This window comes from Juglans regia, chromosome 14 (genome assembly GCF_001411555.2).
Source record: "Juglans regia cultivar Chandler chromosome 14, Walnut 2.0, whole genome shotgun sequence".
Taxonomy (NCBI): domain Eukaryota; kingdom Viridiplantae; phylum Streptophyta; class Magnoliopsida; order Fagales; family Juglandaceae; genus Juglans; species Juglans regia.
The window spans coordinates 24,264,367-24,292,338 of NC_049914.1; the positions used below are offsets into that span (position 1 = coordinate 24,264,367).

General features: G+C 38.2%; 1 protein-coding gene across 1 annotated transcript in view; it reads right to left on the minus strand.

The window, feature by feature from the left end:
• Positions 1 to 442: 442 nt before the first annotated feature.
• Positions 443 to 27,972, minus strand: part of LOC108994642 (protein CHROMATIN REMODELING 5) — a 53,113-nt gene continuing 25,583 nt past the window's right edge. The window contains exons 11-31 of the mRNA XM_018969929.2: positions 21,555 to 21,648; positions 21,186 to 21,273; positions 20,961 to 21,095; positions 20,038 to 20,229; positions 19,871 to 19,938; positions 12,753 to 12,846; positions 12,522 to 12,646; positions 12,362 to 12,425; positions 8,073 to 8,285; positions 7,094 to 7,336; positions 6,861 to 6,971; positions 6,583 to 6,669; positions 6,183 to 6,365; positions 5,814 to 5,894; positions 5,436 to 5,672; positions 3,846 to 4,001; positions 3,556 to 3,733; positions 3,277 to 3,458; positions 1,766 to 2,116; positions 1,559 to 1,652; positions 443 to 1,389 (exon numbers count right to left, since the gene is read on the minus strand). Coding sequence (XP_018825474.1) covers positions 899 to 1,389; positions 1,559 to 1,652; positions 1,766 to 2,116; positions 3,277 to 3,458; positions 3,556 to 3,733; positions 3,846 to 4,001; positions 5,436 to 5,672; positions 5,814 to 5,894; positions 6,183 to 6,365; positions 6,583 to 6,669; positions 6,861 to 6,971; positions 7,094 to 7,336; positions 8,073 to 8,285; positions 12,362 to 12,425; positions 12,522 to 12,646; positions 12,753 to 12,846; positions 19,871 to 19,938; positions 20,038 to 20,229; positions 20,961 to 21,095; positions 21,186 to 21,273; positions 21,555 to 21,648 — 3,467 coding nt within the window. The 3' untranslated portion in view covers positions 443 to 898. The remainder of the gene's footprint in view (positions 1,390 to 1,558; positions 1,653 to 1,765; positions 2,117 to 3,276; positions 3,459 to 3,555; positions 3,734 to 3,845; positions 4,002 to 5,435; positions 5,673 to 5,813; positions 5,895 to 6,182; positions 6,366 to 6,582; positions 6,670 to 6,860; positions 6,972 to 7,093; positions 7,337 to 8,072; positions 8,286 to 12,361; positions 12,426 to 12,521; positions 12,647 to 12,752; positions 12,847 to 19,870; positions 19,939 to 20,037; positions 20,230 to 20,960; positions 21,096 to 21,185; positions 21,274 to 21,554; positions 21,649 to 27,972) is intronic.

Here is a 27,972-nt window from a genome sequence, read left to right on the forward strand (position 1 = left end):
TTTCATTACTTACAAGATTATAAGAGTCTCCAATTAATTAAATAAACTAATTTTCTAGTTGTGAAATGAACTAATTACACTCCCAAGTCATGACCTTATCTATAAGTTTACCATTGAAGAGATTAATTAGCCATAAATACGTACAGCATCAATATCTCTCCCCAAACAATACAATAAAATGCCAGTAACTTTATGGTGTTTCCAACATTAATGCTTGAAACCTGAGCTAGCATCCAACCCTCAGATATTGAAGGGAGCATAAGTATTACATTCGACTGTAATGCAGCAAGACTCAAGTAAAACAAAGGCTTAAATAAAGATATTTAGATTACTAACAATCGCATGTACTGGTAAAGTATAGTTCTCAGTCTAGATCCTGAAAATGAAAATTCTAGAAGACTAACCACAGAAGTGTGTTCTTATGTGTATGGACATAATGGCAAAAAAAAAAAAAGCATGATTAAAAAGTCCAAAATTTCAAAAATTTGATCATGTACACTTTCCAAAGGTATATTACATATAAGATGTTCTTCTCATGTGTGTATATATTTAATGAGGTAAATCCTTTCTGCTTATCAGCTATTTACGAAAACAAATTACTCTTAACTCATCTTCAGCAGAAGAAAAGAATTGGTGGCAAGACACCATGAACCACCCCCGCCTTCAAGAGGATTTTCCCCCCTTCCTCGGCAACCTTCATTGAAGGATGCTGTAGTCCCATCCCGTGAATACTTTTGGCGATCAGCTGCAGGATATACGAATCTGAAAGCACTTGTTTCCCATGGGCGGAAAAAAACATAAAATCCTGCTGGCTGAAGCACCTTTCAGCAAGTGAGCCAATTGCCCTTTTTCAAATCAGCTGGTCTCTTTCCACAGTACACGAAGTCTAGTCAATACCTCATGGGAAACCTTGTCTTGGAGGGAAACCAGTCTGTCGTATCCTAAAAGGCTTCTCACCACCAAAGCGTCTATTGTCGGATGGTCCAGCCCCAAGAATCCCCAATGAATTTGGATCAGATAACCGAGCACCATTACTCATGGGTCTTGAAGGTGGAGCTTGAACTTGGAAATGATTATTATCAGTTTCCGCTCTTCTCCTTCGTTTCCATGCTTCAGATTTCCCCGTATCATGGCCCTTGTGATCGAGTGTTTGGTAGGTACTCGTACTGTTATACCCTCTTTGCCTATCAACATGGCGAGGGACAGGTGGAAAATAATGGGAATCACTGTCTCGGCCTATAGGACCAGGTAGGGAGCCATTGATATGGGAGGGGCCAACCCCAGCCTCCTCTTCCTGCTCCTGTTTAAGTTTTGAATAAATTTGATGAAGTCTCTCCCCCGAGAGATTTGAAAATGTAGAGACATACTTCCAAAGTCGCATGGTCATCCCTGTCAATCGAATAACCATATTGTTAACATTGGCTAGAATTTGAAACTACGAAAACAGATCATTTTTGGAACTACTATAATATGGAAACCAAATGAACCCATTATTTGAAAAAATAACTTTAGAAAGATTACACTATGCCCTGGATCGGAGAAGATAAAAAACACATACTATCTTGTTTATATGGTTCCTCCTCATGTTCTAAAACGATTTGGTCTATTCTTCGCCCCAGAAGCTGCAAGTAACTCCGAATTTTTGTAAGCACCTGAACAAAAAGAAAATGCGATACATCAATTAAAGAAGAAAATAAAGATAAATAACAAGAAAACAGCTTAATAAAATAAATAAGAAAGCCAAACAACCAGAACTAAAATATACCTTCTCCTTCGGAAGATCAGCACTAGTAGTCTGCAACCTCTGAAGACGTTTCAACGTCTTTATTTGGTCAACCATGACATCTTCACACCATTCCATCCATTTTACTTCCTTGAACTGCTCATACACCTCTTCATTGTCCGACATTTCACCCTCCTCTTTTACTAAAGGTTCAACTTTCATGGGTTTCTGAGATATTTCTTTCTTCATTTGAAAATTTACTTTAGGAGATCTAGTCCTCCCTTTCTTGTCCCGGCCGCGAGAGATTGAGGTGTTCAGAAGATTTCCCTTCTCCTTCTTAGAATCTTTCCGACCTGTTTTAGCATTTGCTTTCTTTCCGAGAGCTGCAAGTTCCTGGTGAGAGAAGCCCAAGTCATCACTTAATTCAATTGACTCCCAAACAAACCATTGAATGATGCAAAATGCAAAAATCACTTGTAAAGGATATATCAACATAAATAGATAAGAAACCAAATAGAAAGGGAAGTATAAGTGCATATACAGAACCTCAGCTTTGCACTATTGTTTTACAGAGTCGGACACATTCAAGCATGCAAGAAATAAATATCGGCAAGATGATATGTGTCGCTGCATGGTTGCGCACAATTTATCATTTTGGACTCATGCAAAAGCATGCTATGACAAGCCGATGAGTCATTCATGCTCACTTTACAACGCCCAATTAGTTCGAGTGGGATGTCAAAATGTCTCTATTGTACAGGTCTTATTGAATTCTTACATCAGCTGTCCTCGGTAAAACCCTCAATTATCAAGGCTTGAACAAGTTAAAAAAGTGACAAGAGAAGAGTCAACATAATAAATAGCGAATACATGTGAAAACTAAATAATCCCTGATTTTTTTTTATTTTAATTTGTGATCCCTGAAATGTTAGAAGGTAAAAAAGAAGCACAAAGAAAGAATGAACTGACTAATGCCCCATTTGGATAGTGAGAATGTTTTATCTCATCTCATCTCATTATTATAACTTTTCTAAATTCTCACACCAAATATAATAAACAATTCAACTTTTTCAAATTCTAAAACTATAATAATATTAAAAAATAATATTCTAATAATATTTTATTTAATTTTCAAATTTCATCTAAAACCATCTCATCTCATCTCATCTCACTATCCAATCTGCACCTGAGATGATTTATCCATGTATGTAATCATGCTTCTGAGACATTCAAAACTTTTCAGTCCAAAAGAACATTCAATGTATTTTTTACTCCCCCAATGATTTTAATCTTAAAAGGCAAGAATCATATGCAGAAGCTAGATGGACATTGCAAAGCTCTAGAATGGGGCCCTTCATCAGCCCAACAGCACACAATTTAAAAAACAATAAATTCTATTAACACTTTTTCTCTTTATTTAAAGCCAAACCAATATATCCATGATTGCGGCTCAAAGAAGTTAATTTATACACATGTTTATTTGCTGAGTAAATATGAACGGGACAAGTGCAACCAATGTACAGTCAGATTAAATTGTAGGGGATTTTGCCTACCATTTCCAGAAGTGCATTAGCACGGTCTTTCAAATTTGGGGCACGTGGTAAAAAGGTTTCATGGTGTTGAAGTTCCACTGGAGCAATCTTCTTTAAAAGGCCAAGCCTCTCATCTAACCTTATCTTTTCCCAATTACCAAAACCATGGCAATGTATTCCCAGAAGCAATCTTGCATCATCAACTATTAAGAAGTGAAAAGAAGGATCAAGAAAAAATAATATTTTCATACAAGGGAAAGAACTCAATAGATAGAAGTACGCTTCAGGGGTAACACATACTCTGATTCCAGCCACAACCTTTGGACCAGGTTGAAGGTTTGAGGTATATCAAAACTCGGAATTGTGCAATGGGATCTTCATAGCGACTGATGCGCTTTGCTAGGACCTGAAGCTCTTGTACACGGGTGAGAAGATCATTAGCCTTGACAGGAACTCCAAAGAAATCCAACAAAGGCCCCTATGAATAATTACCATATAAACTTGTTAGAATAAACGAGTAAAAAAGAAAAAAAGGATGCAAACGTAGCATTCAACTCAATATATATACGACCAATAATTTTAAGACCAACCTTTGGGTCCAAATTTCCTCTTTCAACTGCTTCTCTACACCCATCAATCAAAGCATCGAAGAGTTCAATCTGTGATTCGGGTGGAGCTGCTCCAACTGCACCCCCAACCTCTGAAGCTATTAAGTCAATTTGGCTTTCATTCCCAAATTTCATGACCTAATTTGTGATGGAGGAAAAGTCAACAATTAAAGCTCTGCAACAGATGAGCAAATAAATATAAAACTTCTAGGGATCATCTTCAAAGATTATAATTACCTCACTCATTGCAAACATTTTAGCCGTGACTGAAATACTTTAATCTAGCAAGAAATTACCAAATTTTGCTACTACCCTAGCAATTTGTGATACAGGAATGTCATTCCAAAATGAGGTTCAAAAACATTTTTGACACCGCCAGAAAACCATGCTCATGAGTAGGTGTATATTTTGTCTGTCGTCTCTCCTCATGATTACAACTAACTAGGCTGTCTGCATGTGATAGGCAGCGGTAACTATAACTGACAGATATCACCTCATCAACAAATAACAGCTACAACTAAGTCAAAAAGTTATGCTTTGCGAGCCCAATTGTGCCCATGCTACACACTAGTGCACATAAGAGACAGGCAACGATCCCCGCCCCGCCCCAAAAAACCCAAAAATAAAAACTCTTGGACACCTGGATCACGGGCAAAAAGGTGGGGCAGGAGTGGAAAAGTCCAGGATTAAGAGATAGGCAAATGGCATTTTATCTGCTGAAGTGCAGAGAGTAACTTAATTTTGTCAGGTAAAAAATCTAAAACTCCGCAACAATAGAACCCCATAAACCCCACACAACCTTAACTTGCACAAACCCCACACAACGCTCTCCCCTCACCCCTCTCTATCGTACTAGGAAACAATCAAGGCTGATTTATATACAAGAAAATACAATTTAGTTGGATAATAATAAATAGAATTGACATAAACAAGAAGATGAAAGCTCATTTAGCAAGGAAGCAATAGATTTTTAATTTAAAGAAACTAATTCATCTGTCCTAAAATAGCAGAAGGTTCACAAATGACGCATTTTAATGAAATAAACGGTCTTCCTAAAATGCCTTTAAACAGGCCAAAAAAGGTTGACCCAATTTCTTTTTAAAAAAAAAGGTAGATTCAACTAAGGTGCAATATAGGAAGTTAAACTGAAATATTTTAATTTTTCACACTCGAATCATTTCATGGCAGTCAGAAAAGGAAGCACACCATTGATTGTAAATGGATGGTACAATATGTTACAGATGGAATTTTAAACAAATAATCAATGCGTTGTTAGCTAGTATATCAATTTATAATAAATTTGTTAGCGAACATTTTATTTTTTGAGAAGTAAACGAAGATTTTAAACAAAACACATAGTCCTCGCACATAGGAAGAATACAAAAGGAAAAAATATATATTACAGCACATGCTAAAAAAATAAGAGGAAAATAAATCATGAAACTTTTTTTTCTGGATAAATCCTATCATCTCCTCAAGGAAAAAAGAACAAGAAAAAGTCTAAAATATATAGATTTCTAAGTGGTACACTGTCAAGGGAAAAAGGTAGTAAAAGAATCAATTTAACTTTACCGCACGGGAAAAACGTAATGCGTCTCTCTTAGACAAATTCCCATAAGACCATCTTCTCACTTGAAAAGTCGCTCCTTCGATCATCGGTGCTGCTGGGACTAAATACTCAGCTTTACGGCGTTTCTGAGGACGCTCCAGAGGCTCAGGTCCTTTCTTTTTTCTTTTATTACTGGTCTCAGGTTGATGAGCCTCAGCATAGCTTTTGATATTCCTTGCAGCACGAGGCACTAGAGCTTCCTGAAGGGTAGAAAAACATCTAACTGTAAGAGACAGCATAAATGAATAAAGAATTGTAAACATAACTCACGAAACTCAAAAGAGTGGAGGAACAACCATATCTATTGTGTATTAAGTAATATCAACATAACAGGTTCCTACCTCAGCTTGGGCTATTGCTTCCGGTCTTATCCAACGACTCCAAAAGCTCCCATCATCTTCAGCACTACCGAAATTGGCAACCTGGATATAAACAAATAAATACATAAAACCTTTGTAAAAAACATAAATGAGTGCTTGGATTTAGAAGCACCGGCAAGTATAGATCAACCCACACGCTGCACCCCAATGTTAAAACTCTAGATGAAAGGGAAAACTCATTAAGGGATACTTTTTTATCCATAAGTTAGAAAAATTATGCCCTCAATGAGTGCTATTTGAGCTAGCACTCAGTGGCTGTACTAAAATGTAATACAGTTACATAACGGCAAAAGACAATTTCATCAACAAAACATGATTTTACAATCTTGCCTTAAAAGCACTCAACAATTCATGCCCCTCCTCTCCACCAGGTTCCTTCTCTTCGACCTTCTCCGCTCTTTCAAGAATTTCGTCAATATCCATACTTAAGAGCCTTTTCTTGCTTTCTTCATCATTCCTGTCTTCCTTGAAAAGCTCCTCCGCTCCAAATCTTAAGATAGCTGATAGCTCATTCTGCAATCATGAAATAAAATATATCAACTGTCCCAAAAGCTGACAAGTACAGTACGTCCCTACAAAGTAAAAATTTTTAAAATGCCATTAAGGCCCTAAAACGTTTCACCACAAATGGAAGCTTATAAGTGCAGAAATTTCTTTTGTTTCTTCTTTCAAGTTCCTACGTTTAACAATGAAGTTACCCTTGCAACCGTATTTTGACAAATGTCCTTACTTTATCAAAGTAACTCCCTTTTTTGGTTTCTTTCTTCTCCAATCTGCCCTCCGCATTTAATTTTTGGATCACCAAATGGTCAAGAACCTAAAAAGCACACAAACATAAGAGAACAAGTAAAATTATTGACCTTGAATAGCCAAAAAATCAGATTCATGAGTAGTGCATTCACATAGGTACAGATTAATATGTTATATATGTTTCTGCATAAACCAAGGCGACTTAAAACCAATAACGAGAGACAATTAAACAAAACCAAACGTTTTTGTGCAGTATACCATTTTTTTCTTGGCTCTCTCCAGGATATCTTCCTCAACACTTTTGCTTGTAACAAATCTATAGATGTTAACAACTTCTTGTTGTCCAATTCTGTGAGCTCTACTCATTGCCTAACACAATTTAAAAAAAAAAAAAAAAAGAGTGAACAAGAGGATAGGTGATCATAAATAATAAGCATGAAGCCCAACAGTGCTAACCAAATGAAAAAACAAAGATTCAATCCGATATAGACCTGCAAGTCATTTTGGGGATTCCAGTCAGAATCAAAAATTATAACGGTGTCAGCGGTTGCAAGGTTGATACCCAAGCCACCTGCCCGAGTGGAAAGAAGGAAGCAGAAATCATCACTACCAGGAGCATTAAAATGATCCATTGCCTGCTGGCGCAACTCAGACTTTGTGCTACCATCAAGCCTCTGGAACTGAAAACCTCTAAGTGACATATACTCTGCTAGTATATCCAGCATTCTAACCATCTGCAGTCAATCATCATTTCAACCAAAAACTCATCACTCTGATGCACTAGTGCGAAAATTGAATATCACTCTGATGCACTAGTGCAAAAAAAATATTTCTGCTATACCGTAGGCTATATCGCGGACATACACATTACAGCACATACATGCATGTATGCACATACTGTAGCAGAAAATATACATGCATGTAGCACATACACACCCAGAACAAAAACACATAACAACTGACACAGTAATCATCAACGAAAAAAGACTCGAAATACAAGAAATTTCTATTTCATGAATGAATATAGAAAGCAGCATAGGTATTGAACTTGTTAAGTTTCTAGTAAGTTAACCTAGATTCTAGGAGAACTGACCAAGAAACCAGGCCAGAAAATAACAGGTCTATAGGGATCTCAGGTAAGCTTCGTATCTTAGATGTCTCTAGGGATCTGCATAAGCAATCTGTCTATTATAGGTCACCCTTGAAACAGTTCCGGTACTTGATTAGTCACTTAAAAAAGAATAATCTAATACTTAAAACAATTTAACTAGAATCAAGCACCCACGTAATTATCAGAAAAGAAAACATGCACCATTGTCAAAATGGGCCATCCTGTTGGCCAGCCTATGTGCATGCAAAAAGATGAAAGATCAATGAAACAAAATCAGTAGGCAAGTCTGTAGAAAAATTCAAATCTTCCTTTAAGCTCTTAAGCTACATATTCAATGAGGTGATATAAGTGAAACAAACCTGCGAAAAAATCAGAACACGATGCTTTGTCTCATGCAATCTAACAAGTAGCTTATCAAGTATGACTAGCTTCCCACTGCTTAAGACAATTCTCTCCAGTTTACTGCTATCATTTGTGCTCGAGTCCCCACCATAACCATGGTCCGCACTCTCAAACAGGAAGGGATGATTGCAGCATTTCTTCAACTCTACTACAATATTTAGAAGTGACACCTGAAAAGGAGAGAAAATAGAAGGTTCCATTATAGACAATCAACAAGAAATGAAGTATGAATAATTGACAATCAACAAGAGAAAATATAAGGTTCCATTAAGGTACACAAAATATGTTCTTCCTCCCCCCCCCAATGCACATGCATGTCTCTTCCATTTGTTTCTCTAGGGTTTTTATCAGTTTTTTTTTCTTCTATATATATATATATGCTCGTTACACAGTATCACACACACCCTCGCGTAAATCACCTTCAACCTTTAGACTAGAGTTGCCGCCGCTCGTCCTCCTCATCACAGAAGGTCAAACCGAGACCTCCACTCCGCACCACGTACCCAGTCAAGCCTCTGCTTTCAGCCCGTTGCCGACGACGGGAATTCCACCACCTTGCCGAGACTACACGGTAAGTCTCTCTCTTTTATTTAGATTTCTGCCTTCCCCACGTTACTTCCTCTTTATCCTAACGTCAAAATACACTCACGCACACACAACACGTCATTCACGCACAACACCCATTTCACAAACCACCTCCCCTCAGCCCTATAGCACGCCGGAAACCACCCACCAGTGGCTGCCACCTCCTCTCCTCAAACCAACTCACGCCCCAAGCCGCAAGTCCGCCACCGAGAATCTTGGTTTTATCCACCTCCAAACACACAACCAACGCTCACCGTAGAGCAACCACGATGACACCGCACAACCACACACATGGCAATGCATCAAGAACCACCAGCCTTCCCACACGCAGCAACCATCACACGGCAAACATAGTCATCCCACAGCCCACGTAAACGACGCCAACTGCACTCCTGTTTTTAGCCCCTCGAAACAGAGCACCCACGTCCCCAACGTAAGCCACTGCACACCACCCTCACCGAGAATTTCCTCCGCCTCTCACGGCCTCACAGTGGGTCCTCCCCCTCACGTCGTGCTTCTTCCCTCCCGTAATCTCTCTCTTTCTCATCACATAGACTCTCTCTCTCATTACTCTCAGTTGCATAGTCACCCAACTCGCCGTGAAGCACCACCACGCCCTTCCCACTTCCAGTCGCTGCTCATCCCGGCCAGAAGATCACGGCCAAAGCCCCACTGCCACAACCTCTCGAGTAAGGCCATTCCGTAAAGATTTTATATACCCATACCATGAAATATTATTAAGTGTTATGGTAAATTACAAGAGTACACCCCTGCTCAATTAGTGTTGATAGAAGGGTCTATTTATTAGTGTGATGGGTTCCTATAGTAAAAACCAAGAGAAAATAGATGTTGGACAACAAGAAGTTTTGAGTATTATTTCTAAGTGCCACATCAATGACGGAAGTCGAGATAAATAAGATACTCGGGCTTGATAGTATTTTAAAGTTAATCATCTGATAAATTGAGAAATTATACAGAAGGTAGAATAATTGGAGAGTGGCAATATTTTAGAGTTTTTGAGGATTTTAGGTTTAGGAAATATAGATTATTTTAGTAGTTTAGATTTTAAATAAAATCAAATGTTGTTTGTTTTTATAGGCTTCCAATTACGTGCCGAAAATAGTAGATTAGCATTGCAAGGTAAGTAGCATGATCATACCCTTACACGTATGAACAGTAAATGGCATGTCTTTTATAAAAATATTATGCACGTATGCCCTCCATTGGAAGCCCCTTTTTATGTACCCCAGTCATGATAAAATTATGAAAATCCATGATTTTATGTAAAGATTTATGTATTAAATTATTTATGAAATTCATGATTTTATGAAAGAAGTTATGCATTAAAATAGTTATGAAAAGTCATGATTTTATGTGAGTCTTCTACATTAAAATAATTTATAAAAAGTCATGCATGATTTTATGTGAAGACTTATGCATCAAAATATTTATGAAAAATCATGATTTTATGCAAGGAAATATGTATCACAGAAATTTATGAAAGAATGCAATTTCGTTTGAAATCTATAATATGACAAGTATGCAAGTATGATTATGATAAAATATGAATAATAAGATATGTAACGGCCTATGTATAATATGAAGATGGTACTTATGTTATGGGCATATTGCATTGCCAGGTCGTACATGCTGGTAGTGCACCTAGTATGTCTTCCTTATGTATGGATTCCACAACCCGTGGCCATGGACGGAATCGGAATCTACTTAGATTAGCTAACCCTAACTCACGGGGGTCAATAGTGGGTATCGGCCTATAATAAGTGAAAAATAAGTTCATGTTCATTTTATTTACGTATATATTTATGAGTATGCACGTTTTTCAAATAACCTTATATTTATTATGTTTACTGTATGATGTGTTGCTTATTGAGTATTCAACTATTTTTATATATTTTTATGTTTTTAAACCACCACAGGTGATGAAATTTATGAGGATGAGACGGCAGACCTCGGGAGGCGAGGCAGAGGCCTAGACAGATTATACTATGATTAGTTTTATGGTTTAAGGTTTAAATAAATTATTCTGATAAGCACATGAGACTTTCGTATTTTTTTAAATAAGTGCTTCCGTAGTCTCTATTTTGGATTTTAAGTATTTATTAAATTTCGTTTTATTTATGGAATCTTTTGCATCTGGCGCGTTGTTAAATAGAAAATTTTACACTGACTCCCCGAAAATTCTAAAATGTCTTTATTGGGGAGCGGGGTGTTATATAAGCAAGTGACCTCTGATATTGAAAGGATGGCATTAATGGAAGAGATTTGCTTGAGACAGAAATCAAGAGCTCTATGGATAAAAGAATGGGATAAATGTACCGTGATAGGATGACCACCATTGTCCAAAGGTGGTAGAGTTACATTGATAAAAAGTACTCTTTCCAACTTGCCTACTTACTTTTTATCTCTATTTCCAATACCATGCAAGGTGGCGCTTCACTTGGTGAATTGGGCTACGATTTGTACCCCAATACGTGAAGGCGGGCTGGGAAATCGGAACTTGTTGGTTTTCAATAAAACTTTATTGGGTAAATGGTTGTGGAGATACCACAATGAAAGGGGAACGTTGTGGAGAGACATCATCGATTTAAAATATGGTGGATCGTGGGGAGGGTGGTGCTCGAATGAGGTGAGCGATCACATGGGGTGGGGCTTTGGAAAAACATAAGAAGATGTTGGACCGACTTTCATCGATATACACGCTTTGCAATTGGGGATGGTTCCAAAATTAAATTCTGGAATGACCTTTGGTGTGGAGACCGAAATCTTAAGGAAGCCTACCCAACTTTATACAGCATTGCATGACAACAAGAGGCTTCGGTCGCAAAACTCACAGATCTATCTAGTGGTTTTCTTCAATGGAATATCACTTTCATTAGAGCTACCCAAGATATACATTTACATATTTCTTCAATCTTGTGTATAACTATAAAGTAAATTGAGTAGCTGATACGATGTTCTGGTCACCGTCCAAGAAGGGGAGTTTTACTGTTCGGGCAAACTATAAGTCCCTAATGACACATTCTACAAGAGTATTCCCATGGAAGAACATATGGAAGACTAAGGCTCCTCTAAAAGCTTATTTCTTTGTATGGACAACTTCACTAGGGAAGATCCTCACCTTAGATAATTTAAGGAAACGCCGACTCATTGTATTGGATTGGTGTTATATGTGCAAGAAAAGTGGGGAGTCTGTGGATCACTTATTATTGCATTGTGACGTGGCTAGAAGTTTGTGGAATGATATCTTTGCTTGAGCAGAGCTCCATTTGGTGATGCCACAAAGGGTTGTTGAATTTTTGGCCAGCTGGCAAGGCCTCTGAGGCACCTCTCAAATTGTAGCTATGTGAAATATGATACCAATATGTCTATGGTGGTGCATCTGGATAGAGAGGAATGGTTGTAGCTTTAAGGATCAAGAAAGGACAATGGACGATTCCATTGGTAAATTGTAATAGACTTTAATGGCATGAACAAACATGATTTCCTTGTATCTTTAGACACCCATGCATAGGTGTTGCTCTTGTATATGCCCCGTGTACTTGGCTTCGCCTTTTTCAATAAAATTCATATTTACCAATAAAAAAACAAAAAAAAAAAAAAAACCTCAAACATATCAATGATACTTGAAATGTAAAATAACCTGATTCCCACGAACTCCTTTGTTCAAGTCATGGAAGTTGCGTTCCAAAATCCATTTGTAGTACCTAGATAAATGAAACCAACACAAGATGTGCAGATGGTGAACTCACTGACATAATTGGAAGAGTATTACTTAATTAAAAACTAATAATAGCACTTACTGCTTCTGAAGAGGGGACATTTCAACCCGAAGTATACGCTCAATTTTTGGAGGCAACGACTTCTCTACATCCTTTATAACTCTTCGGAGAATATGAGGTCTCAATTCCATATGAAGATTAGCAAGCTACATCAAAACAACCCAGACAATATTTTGGGTACATATAAATTATATATTTACAAAGACAAGTAGGATATGTAAGTGCACAAGTAATTAAAATTGTAAGTTGCACCTCATTCTCATTGAACGAGCTCAGATTCTTGTAATTCTGAACAAAATCATCTTTACTCTTGAATTTCTCAGGGTCAAGGAAGTGAAGCAGAGCCCTAGAGGCAAAAAAGGGTGGAAAATATACAAAAACATGAATGACATGATAAAATGACAACAAATTTCAACTTTGAATAAGAAATACTGATCTTTCAAAAGCAAATATCATACTGGCTTATGAATGGGTATAAAGAAAAAAAATTATCACACTAATGATATCTAATTCCCTATGCTGAGTCCCAAGTTCCAAAACAATAGGAAGCGGGAAATGGAAGAGGACAAGAAGGAAGAACAAGAATGAAAAAGTCAATGTATTTTATTGATGACCCTACAAGATTTCGAATAGTGGGGCAAGATAAAGATGTAATAAGGAAGGGGTGGATCTTTGAATTCAGTTCATACAACAATGCTATATATCCCCATGCTAGCTAGCACTCCTTTCCCATGAAAGAGCATTCGGAAAACTAAGGCGCCTCCCAAAAGTGGTTGTTTTTGTTGGGATAGCCACTTTAGGAAAGACACTCACGGGGGGAAGATCTAATAGAACGGCATACTATAGAGGTCTATTAGTCCTGTAAATGTAGGATAAGTGGGGAATCAGTTGACATTTCCGGCTTCAGCAGTGGATCCCCTAACATGTTGGAAATGGGAGTTTGGGGAGCACCATAGGGAACTCGTGAAACTTATTCCACATAACATAATGTGGCGTATTTGGAGAGAACGAAACAATTGGAGGTTTGAAGATCGTGGATATCTGTGGAGTTTAAGGCCCCTTTCTTTTTTTTCTTTTTTTTTTATAAGTAAAAGATATGTGTATTAATATGAATAGGCATAGCCCAAGTACACAAGGGATATACAAGAGTTTACACCAAGCTAAGAGAGAGAAACAAGAAAATATGAAAATTTAATGCATTAAAATTTATAACACTCGCCCAAAGGAACAAAGTTTTAACAAAGAACACTCTAACTCCTCCAATGTTTGCTCGTTACTTCAAGATTTTGATCATTTTGTTCCTTTCATAGGCACCAAAGAATACATATAGGAATCATCTTCCAAACTGCTGAGATTTGTGGAATCCCATCCAAATTCTTCCAACTGGCCAGAAGCTCAACCACCATACCAGGCATAACCTAGGCTAACTACAATCTTCTAAAGACGTCATCCCATAGTGATCTAGTGACCTCACAATGCAGTAGAAGATGATCCATATTCTAACCATTCTTTCTGCACATACAACACCGGTCCACAACAATCACCCGATGTTTTCATAAATTATCCATAGTCAAGATGCCTAATCAAGCTGTCCAAACGAAAACGTTCTCCTTAGGAGGCACCTTGTTTCTAGGGGTGACAATTTTTCTATCCGGACCTGAAAAACTGACCGAACCAAACGGTCCAAACCGGACTGAAATGCTTAATGGTCGGTTCCGGTCCTGGTTGTATGAAGATTTTTTTTTATATAAATTATATATATTATTTTATACAGTAGTTGTATAAGTGAATTGTGTAATTTTCGTCAAACCTATCACAATTGGCAATATAAAATGTTAAATATATAATTATTAACATGCGATCAATTAACTAATATATCACGACTCAAGATAAATCATAAATTCATAATATTATATGCAAAGATAAATATTCTATTTTTTTCTTTTATTTGGAGTTTGGATGATATTGCATTTTTCACTTATTTTCTCTCTTGTTTTTTATTTTTTAACTTTATTATGGACAATGGATGGATATGGATAATTTTGATAATTTTTTCAACTTTTTTTAGGCTATTTTAAGTAAAAAAATGTGCAAATAAAGTTATATAGTTGTATTATTTAAAATTATAAACATTGTGGGTTTTTTTTATACTAATGAGCCGAAAATATACATTTTGGGCTTTTTTGTATTTTGATGGAGTGATGGGCTTTTTGTATAATTGGCCCCCATTTTAAACTGGCCAGGACCTATATGGACTAACCGGACCAATAGTTAACGGTCTAGTCCGGTCCCTAGGGGTGATCAGTCTGGTCTGGTTTGGTCTGGAAAAATGGTGGACCGAAATTTTCAATCCATAACCCCGGGAACCGGACTGGACCGGACTACTTGTTTCTCCAAATACTTCTCCATGGAAAGCTATTCTGTTGCGGTGAGGGTCTTATAAAAGGAGCACCTTTTTTAACAGGTGTCCACCATAGCTTATCAGTTCCCTGATTGCTCAGTCTCACAGCATACAAGGTTCTGAAAAAATAAGCAAAACTGTCAACTTCCCAAACATAAGCCACCCTAATAAAATTCACATTCCATTGGATTGAGTCACTAGACATCTCTATGAGATCTGCAATTGATGTTTCCTATTCATACGCAATCCTGAAAACTGTAGGAAATGAGTCCTTAAGAGCTCGATCTCCACACCACAAATAATGACAGAATTTTATTCTAGATCCATCACCCATCACAACTCTAGTGTGTTGAGCAAAGACCCCCCACCCTATTCGTATATGAACTCCCACTCCATACACCCCTTGTACCTCCCTAGTGCTCCAACCACCCCCCCCCCCCCAAAAAAAAAAAAAAAGAAAAAAAACCCATACTTAACATCAATCACCAACTTCCATAATGCTTCCCTCTCCATATTATCTCAACACAGCCATTTCCCAAGAAAAACCCGGTTGAACACCCATAATTATCTCATTTGACAAGGTGGAACTTGACCTCATCCCTCAACCCACTTCAAAGGAAATCACGCTAGAGTTTCTCTATTCGGATCGCCACACTAGCCGGGATTGGGAACAAATATAAGAAGTGAGTTGGCAAATTGGACAACGTGTTCTTGATTAGGGTGGTCCTACCACCTTTTGACAAATCAGTCGCTTCCAACCTGCCAATTTACATTCAATCTTTTCTATTACTTCATTCCATATAGATTTTGCCCTGAAGGAGACCTCCCAATGAAGACCAAGGTATTTCATGGGAAGTGAGGAGACCTTGCATCCAAGAATGTTGGCCAACTACCAGTGGTTACGAACGTTTCCAACTGGGACCAGCTCCGATTTGGATAGATTCACCTTCAATCTTGGCACTGCTTCAAAGCTAAGTAGGAGAGCCCTTAGATAAAAAATCTGATTTTGGTCTACCTTACAAAATACCAAGGTGTCATCTGCAAACAACAAATAAGAAATGTTGAGGGTGCCCCAATTGGTGTGAACAATTGAAAATCCAGCCAAAAAGCCATTGTCCACCACAGCCAACATCATCCTACTAAGTGCCTCCATAACAATGACAAAAGAGAACCGGGATAGCGGATCACCCTGCCTAAGGTCTCGTGAACTGTTAAAGAAACCAATTGAGCTGCCATTCACCAAAACCGAGAACCTCGCAGTCGAGATGCAGTATCTAATCCATGAGCACCACCTCTCCCTAAATCCACACCTCCCAAGCAAGCATAATAGGAAGTCCCAGTTAACATGGTCATACGCTTTTTCCATATCCAGCTTGCATAGAACACCTAGTTCTCCTAATTTTAATTTGCTATCTAAACATTTATTGGCGATTAGTATTGGATCCATTATTTGTCTTCCTTTTAGAAAGCATTTTGTGGTCCCAAAATAATCCTCCCCAGAACCTCCCCTACCTCTCCCAAGCTGTTTGCTAAAACCTTGGAGATAATCTTAAGAGCTAATTCCCCACACCAAATGTCATGCCAAAAGAGAATCCATCTTAGTTTCCTGAAAGCAAATGATATCCGCCCTCCACTCCCAAACATATTTTTTATCCGAAATCACTTATTTTCCTCATTAAGCCCTCTGACATTCCAAGTTACAATCTTCGGCTTCATAAAGAAATTTTCAGCCCCCTTCCCTTGGAACCGGACTTCTTAGACTAAGCATGTCCTTCAATAGCTGGGAGCAATGCCATAAATTGTTCCTCAAAGCCTTCACACTCAATCCCCAAACATTTTTGAATTTCCTTCACCTTGTGTAGCACTACAATTCCATCAAGTCCCCCGTCTCTCCTTCAGAAAACAAAGACCTATCCTCCTAGTCTTGCTCCTCATTCATAATTATCATCATCTATAGTTCACCCTCATCCCTACATTCTAAAAGGATGTTGACCTTCTGTAGGTCCTTCTCCAGAGGTGTCGTTATCACTACACCGATTGTTACATCAATACTGCCATCGTATCACTCCCGATATGCTGCAATTCCTTCCGCAGAGGTAAACCCCCCCCCCCCCCCTCCTAAAATTCCATCGCTAAGCCTTTCCTACACTCCATCGTCCCCTTCTATCCATTATGGGCCAAGGAACCACCGTCAACCAATTTTGTGGCTATTAGCAACTCTGGCGACAGTTCCTCTATAATTTTATCCATTTGAATCATCAACATGGAGGTTTTTCTGGTGTGGGTAGCTGGTTCCCAGCGTCGCAAGTCCTTTTCTGACGTGGTTGCTGGTTCCAGATAGCCGACGGCCTTGCAGTTCCTTAGCCCACCACATAGATCAGGACAAGCCCTGCACTTCCACATTTGCGTCGGTGGATGCCCATCGTCATCTTATTTTTTCCTATGTCTCGACCCCTTGGTTGAGGCCCATTAACTCGGCCCACGGTGTTTTTTGCCCTATCAAATCCCAAATGTTGTAGCTCTTTTTGACTTTGGGCCCTTAGTAACATTGTGCCCATTTCCTCTAGGCCACTGTCAGAGAATTCCATGCCCAAGCCCAAGCCCAAGCTCGTTTCCTTTCCCTTTTCTACACTTCAAATTATATTGTTCATTTTCGCCTGCAAATCATCCAATTGCATTTTCATCTCTCAAAACGTATGACAGACATCCCCCTCTGCTAACTTTCCATCATACTTGACACCAACACCGCCATTCAATTGAGGAGTGGATGGGCCTGCAGTACGTTGTGCCGTCATCGTGCTTGACACTTCTTTGGTCGACAACTCCATAAAACCTCCTCCTCCCCTATTCTGAGCTGGGGCCAAAACCGTCAGCTGCTTTAGCACCTTTTTGTAGGAATGATTATTACCATGATGAGCCTCCACCATCGGTGCCAGAGTCAAGTTCCCACCTCCATAGCCTTCCTCCACGTTACCTCTAACCTCCACGTTGTCTCTAACTTCTTGCAAAATACCCGCCAATTTCTTCCACCCCCTACCTTCCATTTCTTCCGTTATGAATAGGAAACTTCTTCTGCCACCACTTTCATACTCCACTAGTGCCATGAAACACCCATATACATTTGAACATCCCTGAGCAATATAGCTTCTATTCTCGTCCCATATAGATGCATAAAATTCCTTTTTATCGCCTAAGGCACATTCCTCCAACACTTTGATAACCCATTTCACCATGTATAGCCCCCAAAAACATCTCCTTCATAACTTTCCAGCTCTCCTCAATGATATGTATAAATTTCCCTTCCACTGTGACTGTAAAAAATTTAGATTATAACCAAACCTGGTTCAAAGTACCCATGCTTCTCATTTGCCACACTATAATCTCTCAATACAAGCTAAGTTCACCATTAATCGACCCAAACCATCATCGGAGAGGACATTGTACAGAGAAAAAATCATATATGTACCACGGAGAGAAAAATCATACATGTACGTTAAGGCCTCTTTCTTCAAAACCCTTTACTAGGCAGCGGCTCCTAATTGTTTCTCAGTACCCAGTTTTCAATATTTTCCTCTTATTTTTTCCTTTTAAGTTCATGTTACTTGTGTAACACCCTTTTAAGATAAGTAATAAAAGTTTCATTAATAATCAACGAAGAGAAAATATCGAAAGTACACAGAGTATAATTTGGTAAACCTAATCAGAGAAATAAAAGAGACCACAAAACCCTGGAACCTAAAACTAGAGAGCCATAGTTCAGCCACCGTGACTGTCCAATGGTAAAGAGATCTGAAAAAGAAAGCCATGAGGTCTTCCGCAATCCTTGTACCATCTTCAAATTTGTGGTAATTCCCTTTCCTCTATACACACCACATCAAAGAAATCAGAATCATTTTCCACATAGTCTCAGTATGACGATTATCAGACCGCCCTTTCTAGCATGTTAACAGATCAACAATCCATTTTTAATTGAACTTTGTGGGGGAAAAAAGTATGGAGACGCACAGAAGAAAAAAAATTCAAAAATTCCTTGATGCAAGTAAAATGTTCTCTTATGGAATAAATCTAAATATTAGTCTTGCAGTTATTTCTGATTACTTGAGGTAAGTTAATTTAAATCCTACCACCCATATATTTAAAAGAAAAATCCACTGAAAGTTTAAATTGAATAAAAGGATACTGACCTACCAAGTGGCTATTTTAATATCACTAAGCATTAAACAACAGAGTTTATCTTCTAAGGTTTAAAACCTACATAAGCCCAGGAAGACCTGCCAAGGGGTGCGAGTCACGGGTTTACGGTCTGAACATTCTGTTTGGATAAAAAAGTAGCTTTAGGAGTAAAGCTGAGCAAACTGTTAAGAATCATGGACCTGTACAAGATTCCCAAATAGGACTAGTTTCTGTTTGTTATCCAGGATCAAACATTCGGTTAGGAAGAAAATATTGTGTCCAGAAGATTTTAAAAAAATGCCCAAATTTTATGAGCAGAAGCACAAGACAATTATGAAGAAAAACAAAAAATATATATATAGTAACAAAAAACTTAACTGCAAACAAATTAAGCATAAGTTATTTTCATTAATTAAGTCGTGAATAACAAAGACCAGTTTTGGTAGGAGGAAGGACACCCTGCTTCATGCTAAAGGGGCAGAAAAAAGATGCATGAAAATTTTTTGGATCAAGGTTGCAAGGACAAAACATGATAAGCATACAGTTAGGCATTTTCCCAACGGTCAATCGGACAGGCATAGGCAACTGCACCTCCACAAGTGGAAAGAGAAGGCGGAGGGTCCAAAAATACAGAGAAACATCGCGATAAGTCATGCTATATTTAAAAAGTAATTTCAAAGCTTTGCAGTTTCAGCATATGTGCATTCACAACAACAACAACAACAACAAAAAAAAAGAATTGACAAAATTGATATGCAAAACATATATTGATAAAATCAAGAGAAAAAGTCAATACCAGAGCTCTTCCACACTGTTTTGTAAAGGAGTACCAGTAATAAGCAACTTGTTCTTGGTGCTAAACTCCTGAAGAAACAGGTAAGCAATATCCAAAATGAACCAAATTAAACTAAATAATGAAAATACAAAAGTAATAAGTCTCAGTCATTGGAGAACTTTGCATACCGAAAGGGTTGTGTACAACTGTGCCTCACTATTCTTTAACCTATGAGCCTCATCAACCATCAGATAATTCCACTTGATCTTGGAGAGAACAGCCTTATCCTTCAGAACAACTTCGTATGTAGTCAATAGTGTGTTGAATTTTGTAGGCCTGCCAACTTTTTTTTCACTGTAAAATTCAAATTGCTGACAAACCTGCAATCATATAGCAGATAAAACTATGGTGAGAAGTTGATCATAAGCATGCATTGTGGCAGAAAAAATTATAATTCTTAATGCATATATGGATCACATAAAATACAACAGCCTAAGATTTTCAATCATTAAAAGGTAAAGAGAACAATCGGTTTTATTGATCCATCATGATGCAAAAGCCCCACTTACTACCATATTAATGACTGCCTGGGAGCTTTGACATTCACGTGCTCCATCAAGCCAGATGATGGGGAGGACCACAACTTTCTCTTGCATTAAATTACCAAAAGATCATGTATTGCATGGCATCCACTTCGTTATTATAATCAGCCACTTTCCCGGCTGATCCGCCATTTAGTTCACTATAACATGTTACAGGAATAAAATTCGCAAATTCCCCAAGGCAAGATGGCATTTGGCCCAACTTTGCATTACGGTCAAAAATCATACTTTGGCACACGCAAAATTGAGTATCACTATGCTAACATTATAACTCATATATATATATATATATATATATATATAACCAACCTCTAATGGTATGCCAACAAAACAAATAACACAAGCATACTTGTTTATATGAGAACTACAATTATCTCCAGATAGAAGAACTTTAATTTGGCCAAACCTGTCAGCGCTAAATAATCAAAGACAAAAGTATCCTTGTGTGAATATTTGGATCCTATCCTTGTGTGAACCTAAAACAAAAGTATCAACAAAAAATTACTCACCTCACGGCTTGCACGAGTACCAACATATACAATAACATTTATATCAGGAAGCCACTTCCTAAATTCTTTTGCCCAATTTGACAAAGTGGATAACGGAACAACAACAAGAAAAGGCCCATATATTTGTTGAGCATTCTGTAAGAATAAAAAAAAGTATTAGCGCTTAAACCAAAGAATGATTCTATGGTTTATAATGCATCAGCACAAGGAAGCATAAGAGTTTACCTGTAAAAAACCAAGCATGGAAACCGACTGAACAGTTTTCCCAAGACCCATTTCATCAGCTAGAATGACATTTGTATCGTTTCTCCAACTGTCACAATTTAGGACATGTATAAGAAGGAACATATTTAGATGCAACCATTTTTCATGTTGTAGAGCATATGATTTTGTCAATTTAATTTCAGAAGGCCACATGATTGGATTCGTCTTTTTACTTAGCCTACTCTTCTACTTTTTTTTCCCTGTGATTTTGGGAATGTTGTATCGTATTGGCAATCAATTACTTATCAAGAAAAGGTAACCATTTTTCGGAAAAGATACAAGTTTCAAATTATAGATAAAAACAAATGATAATAACCAGAGGAAATATACCTGTTAACAAGAAAATTCAAGCCCTCAAGCTGATAATCACGAAGCTTTCCTCCCTTCAACCATTCAGGCTGTTCATCGAGCTTCCTTAAGCTTGCTAAACATTAAAAGAATTCAGATTAATGAATATTCTGTATGACAATCGCAAGCTGTGGGATAGAAAACAATTCTACATATAACAGGGGAGAGAGAACAAGAAAGAGAAGTTAGAAGGATAATAAAAGGACGAAATAATAATTCAATTGGGAAAAAAAATGTTTCCAAAATACTGATTGTGAAAGAAACAAGACATGGACAACCCTTCAATCCCCCCCACAGCGAAAAGTAATTTGTTTTTTTTTTTTTTTTATAAGTAAGAATCTTTATTGAATAGAATGAAACTAGGCAATGTCTAAGTACACAGGAAGTATACAAAGTGAGACACCTAATTACATTCTAGAAAAGTAACTTGTTTTAAACATAGATGTACAGAAATTGATCAGACTTCCCAGTGTTTTATAATAAATCTTTCCTCTCCTTCAAAACTCTTGAACCATCTGCATGTTATATTTTTTATCCTCTTCAAGTAACACATAATCTCAAGCTTTCATTAGAAATGATATTCTACTGACAGAATATTTTGATATGGACCCACGTGAAATTTCAAACAAACACAAGGGAGGCCCATCATTTTTCCTACAAAACCTGAGGGAGGTTTGAATATTTCAAGTATGCATAATAAGCGCAGACCACTCTCAATTTTCCAGAAATTGCTCACACTTCCCAGTGTTTTATAGACCTTCCTCGACTCCAAAACTCTTGAAACATCTGAATGTAATATTTTTGTCATCTCAAGTGATACATAATTCCAAGTTCTTGTCAGAAATGATAGTCTATTGATAGAAAATCTAAGAATGGACTCTAGTGTAACTTCAAAAAAAAAAAAAACAACGGAGGCCAATGTACTTCTCCTATCTTTTTTGATAAGCAACAAATTATATTAATAAGAATAAGCATAGCCCCAGTACCCAGGGGGTATACAAAAGTTTGCACCTAGTTAGAAGGAAGAAATAGAAGCAAGATAATCATGAAAATCTAGGCCATTGAAATCTACAACACTCGCCCAAAGGAATAAAGTTTTCACAAAGAACACTTGAATCTCCTCCCGTGAGCTCTCCTTATCTTCAAAATTCCGATCATTTCGTTCCTTCCATAGGCACCATAGAATACATATAGGAACCATCTTCCACACAGCTGTGATTTGTGGAATTCCACCCAGATTCTTCTGGCTGGCCAAAAGCTCCACCATTGTAGCAAGCATAACCCAGGCTAACTCCAATCTTCTGAACACATAATCCCATAACATTCTGGCAACCTCACAATGAAATAGAAGATGATCCATGTCTCACCATTCTTCCTACACATACAACATCAGTTCACAACAATCACCTAGTGTTTCCGTAAGTTATCCATTCTCAAAATCTTGCCCAAAGAAGTTGTCCAAGCGAAAAAGATCACCTTGAGAGGCACCTTATTTCTCCAAATACTTTTCCAAGGAAAGTGATTGGCCTGCAGATTTGGGAGGGTCTTATAAAAGGAACGAACAGAGAATGTACCTTTTCTAGCAGGTCTCCACCACAACTTATCAGTTCCCTGAGTTCTCAATTTCATTGCGTACAAGAGTCTGAAAAAATCAGCAAAGCTACCAGCCTCCCAATCATGTGCCGCCCTCATAAAGTTCGTGTCCATTGGATTGAGCCCCCGGACATCTCCATGAGGTCCGCCACTAATGCTTCCTCTTCACACGCAATCCTGAAAACTAGAGGGAATGTGTCCTTAAGGGCTCAATATCCATACCAACATACTCCCATACTTGAAATCAATCACCATCTTCCAAAAAGCTTCCCTCTCCATGTTATACCGCCACTACCATTTCCCAAGAAGAGCCCAACTGAATACCCTCAAGTTTCTAATCCCCAACCCACCAGTAGAAAGGAGAGCATACCTTATCCCACATGACCAGGTAGAACTTAAACTCATCCCCCTACCCACTCCAAAGGAAATCACGTTGGAGTTTCTCAATTCGGATTGCCACACTTCTCCAATCTGAAGGAGGTCAGAGTATTCTACCCAAAAACAAATTGTCACTAATACTCTCCATATCAATTCCATACAATCTCAACCACCAATGCTAGCTACCCAAGCCCTTATCTCACAACAAATGGATGTTAAACCACCTTACTGGATGGCAGTCTTGTTGATATGACAACATCAAAGGTGTTGTAGAATTACCAGAGGCAAGAGTCTAAACATATAAAATTTCTATTAAGCAATCGATATAAAAGCTGTAAAATAATACTCTGTTTTTTTGTTCTTTTTTTATCAGTAAAACAAAGATTATTAATGATATAAATAGGCATAGCCCAAGTACGAGGTAACACGGGACAAAAATAATACTCTATCAGTTAATGCATTAAGAGATATTGCAAAAAGGTATATAACAGAAGGCGTATGCATGGGTGGAATTCATGTTGCAATTGGTGTAACTTTTGTCAATGTCACACCACTTAATATCGTTTTAGTGGAGTCCCATATATCATCCAACCCACCATTGGAAAATTTGCATATTTCCCATGCCCATCATACATGTCAAAGATTACGATAATCACAGATTAAGGAGTATAAATTGTACACATTTTCTGTTTTTTTATAACTAATAAGAATTTTTTTTTTTTTTATAAGCAAGAAGAAATTTAATTGATATAAAGATAGGCATAGCCCAAGTACACCGGAGGTACACGTATTAATATACCAAATTAAGAACTAGAAACTGTTACAAGGAAATCATGGAAGTTGAGACCATTTAAATCTAAAACAATGGCCCACATAAATAAAATCTTCCGGAAAAAACTCCTAAACTCCTCCAAGGAAAGTTCATGATCCTCAAAAAATCTATCATTTCTTTCTCTGCAAATACACCAAAAAATACAAATAGGAGCCATCTTCCACACAGCTGCAATCTGTGGCGTCCCTGTGATCCCTCTCCAGCTAGCTAGTAGTTCTACCACCCTTCTCGGCATTACCTATGTTAATCCCATTCTGCTGAAGAAATAATTCCATATGTCCCATGCAAAGTCACAATGTAAGAGTAAATGATCCACCATTTCCCCACTATTTCTGCACATACAGTAACAGTCCGTAATTATAAGTCCACACCTTCTTAGATTATCCAAGGTTAGAATCTTCCCTAAAGCTAATGTCCAAACAACCTTGAGAGGTGCTTCACTCCTCCATATGTTTTTCCAAGGAAAATTGACCTAGTTTGAACTGTAAGTATGTCATAGAAAGAGCGTACCAAGAATTTCCTTTTCTTAGAAGGTTTCCATTCCATCTTGTCTTCAGCTGGAACAACAGCAGTGATGTTATACAGCAAGCTAAAGAAATCCACCAGGGCACTCACTTCCCATTCATGTGCCTCCCTAGGGAGGTTGATGTTCCACTCCTGTGAATCATGTCTAATTGCCCTCACGTCAGCCACCATAACTTCCTTTTCTCGTGCAATTCTGAAAATATTAGGATAAGCAACCTTAAGAGTCGTATCTCCCACCCACACATCATGCCAAAAGCTGACTTTACTGCTATCCCCCAAACACTGCCTAATATTACTCATAAAAGCCCCCACCCTTGCCATATATACTTCCACAACCCCACACCATATGCCCCCATCCCCTCATTAGAGCACCAGCCCCCCCTTGCACTCTCATACTACGCATCAATCACCCTTTTCCATAAGACTTCCCTCTCATGATTATAACCCCACAACCATTTCCCCAATAGAGCCTTATTAAAGGCCCTAACACTACAGACCCCAACCCACCATCTCTCAAAGGAGTACACACTTTATCCCTTCCAATTAGATGAAATTTAACCTCATCACCTAGTCCACTCCACAGAAAATCACGTTGGAGTTTCTCAATCCTAGATGCAATGCTTGCTGGAAGGGGAAATAAAGACAAGAAATATGTGGGAAGGTTAGATACAATGCTCTTAATAAGTGTGGTCCGTGCCCCTTTCGATAAGTATAACATTTTCCACCCCGCCAACCTACGCTCTAATTTCTCTAACACCTCCTCCCAAATTGTCTTAGCATTGAAAGTTACTCCCAACGGGAGACCAAGGTACTTCAGCGGTAGCAAGGAGACCACACATCCCAATATGTTGGCCAACCCCCTAATATTTCTTACCTCACCCACCACAACCATCTCCGTTTTATCAAGATTTATCTTTAACACAGATACCACTTCAAAACATAGTAAGATAGCCTTCAAAAATTGAATATGTCATGCATTATCCTCACAAAACAGCAACGTATCATCTACAAACAAGAGATGAGAAATAGTGATGGAACCGTGGTTGATAGCCCCCGCTGAAGATCCTGAAAAAAAAATCCCCTCTACAGCAGCCGACACCATTCTACTAAGAGCCTCCATCACAAGGACAAATAAGAGTGGTGATAGTGGATCGCCATGTCGCCCCTGCAAACTATTAAAAGACCCCACAGGATCACCATTTACGAAAACGAAGAAGCGAGCCGTTGACACACAATGCATCATCCACCCCCTCCATCTTTCCCCAAATCCACATCTACTTAACAAATAGAACAGAAAATTCCAATTGACGTAGTCATAAGCCTTCTCCATGTCCAGTTTACAAAAAATACCCGGTACTCTCGACTTGAGCCTGCTATCTAAGCACTTATTAGCTAAAGAACCGAATCCAATATTTGTCTACCTCTCACAAAAGCAATTTGAGACTTAGAAATAATCTTATCCATGATTGTGCTCATCCTATTGGCAAGTACTTTGGCGAGTATCTTGTACATGCTGCCCACAAGACTAATAGGCATGACCTCTATTGCACCAACCTTTTTAGGGACAAGTGCAATAAAATTAGCACTTAAAATTTTCTCAAATTTTTCAAAAGAGAGAAATTCCTGAAAAACCTGCATAACATCCTCTCTCACCACCTCCCAGCAAGTCTGAAAAAATGTTATAGTAAAACCATCTGGGCCCCATGCTTTATCCTTATTCATTTTTCTAATTACTAGTCGTACATCTTCCTCCTCAAATGGTCTCTCCAACCAAGCCATATTGTTTTGATCAATGGCCTCAAAAACTAAACCATCTACTGTTGGCCACCATGCATAAGGTTCCAACAACAATTGTTCAAAATGTCCAGCAACATGATCTTTTATTACTGCTTGATCTAAAGATAAACCTCCATCTATGGTCATGGACTCTATGGCATTAAATCTCCTATGTGAGTTTGCGACTCGATGGAAAAACTTTGTACATTTATCCTCCTCCCTAAGCCATAATGCCCTTCCACGAGATCTCCTCCATTAAAATCAACCTTTCCAACTCTGAGACTACTTGGCCTTTGCGATCGTTCTCATCTTCTACACCCTTCAAGCTTTGTAATTCTTGTAGGAGATTCTTTTTTTGTAATGCTACATTACCAAATACCTGTTCATTCAATGTCTTCAAATCCATCTTCAAAACTTTCAATTTTCCAGCCAATACCTTGCTCGGAGTGCCCTTTAGCTTATATGAATTCTTTTCTAACATAAATCTGGAAATTGCATTCCCATGAAGGAGATATGTGGAATCTGTCCAGTCTTGACCAGACTTGATTATTAGACCAAGTATAATCACCTTCCATGAGAGGCAGGTCCATGAGTTCCAGCTCAAATATTAAATCCGAGAATTCCACCCATGGCATGATTTTGTCGCCCCTCCCTCGATCTTTAGCTTGGAAATCTTGTCACATTAAAATCTCCACCAATACACCAAAGAACCTCCCACCAAGTACATAAGCCTGCAAGCTCATCCCAAAGCAACCGTCATTCGCAATCCAAATTAGGGCCATAAACCCCAACAAAGGCCCATACAAAACCATCTTCAAAATTTTTAAAAGAACACCCCACCGAGTATTCTCCCACAAATTCATCAATGTTCTCCACCACCTCTTTATCCCACATAACCAAAACTCAACCCGAAACCCCATTCGAAGGTAAGTATGACCATCCTACATACTGACAGCTCCAAATACTCCATATGGTTCTTCTTGTGATAAGCTTCAACTTCGTTTCCAGCAATCAAATTATGTCCATCTTCCATTGTCTTAACAAAGAACTTATTCGGAGGCGTTTGTTGATCTCATTCAACCTCCTAACATTCCAAATCAAAATTATGGGCTTCATTTATCAAACATTCCAGCACTCCCTTTGTTCCTACTACGACTTGCACTCGCCTCCTTGCCATCATAGTTGATAGACCAATCTAGCCGCTTCAACTCCCTACTTCTTTTTGGCCCTGCTCCCTGTTGGTAGTGACCTACCTCAATGGCTATTAACAGTGCCCTAAATTGATCTGCATAGCAC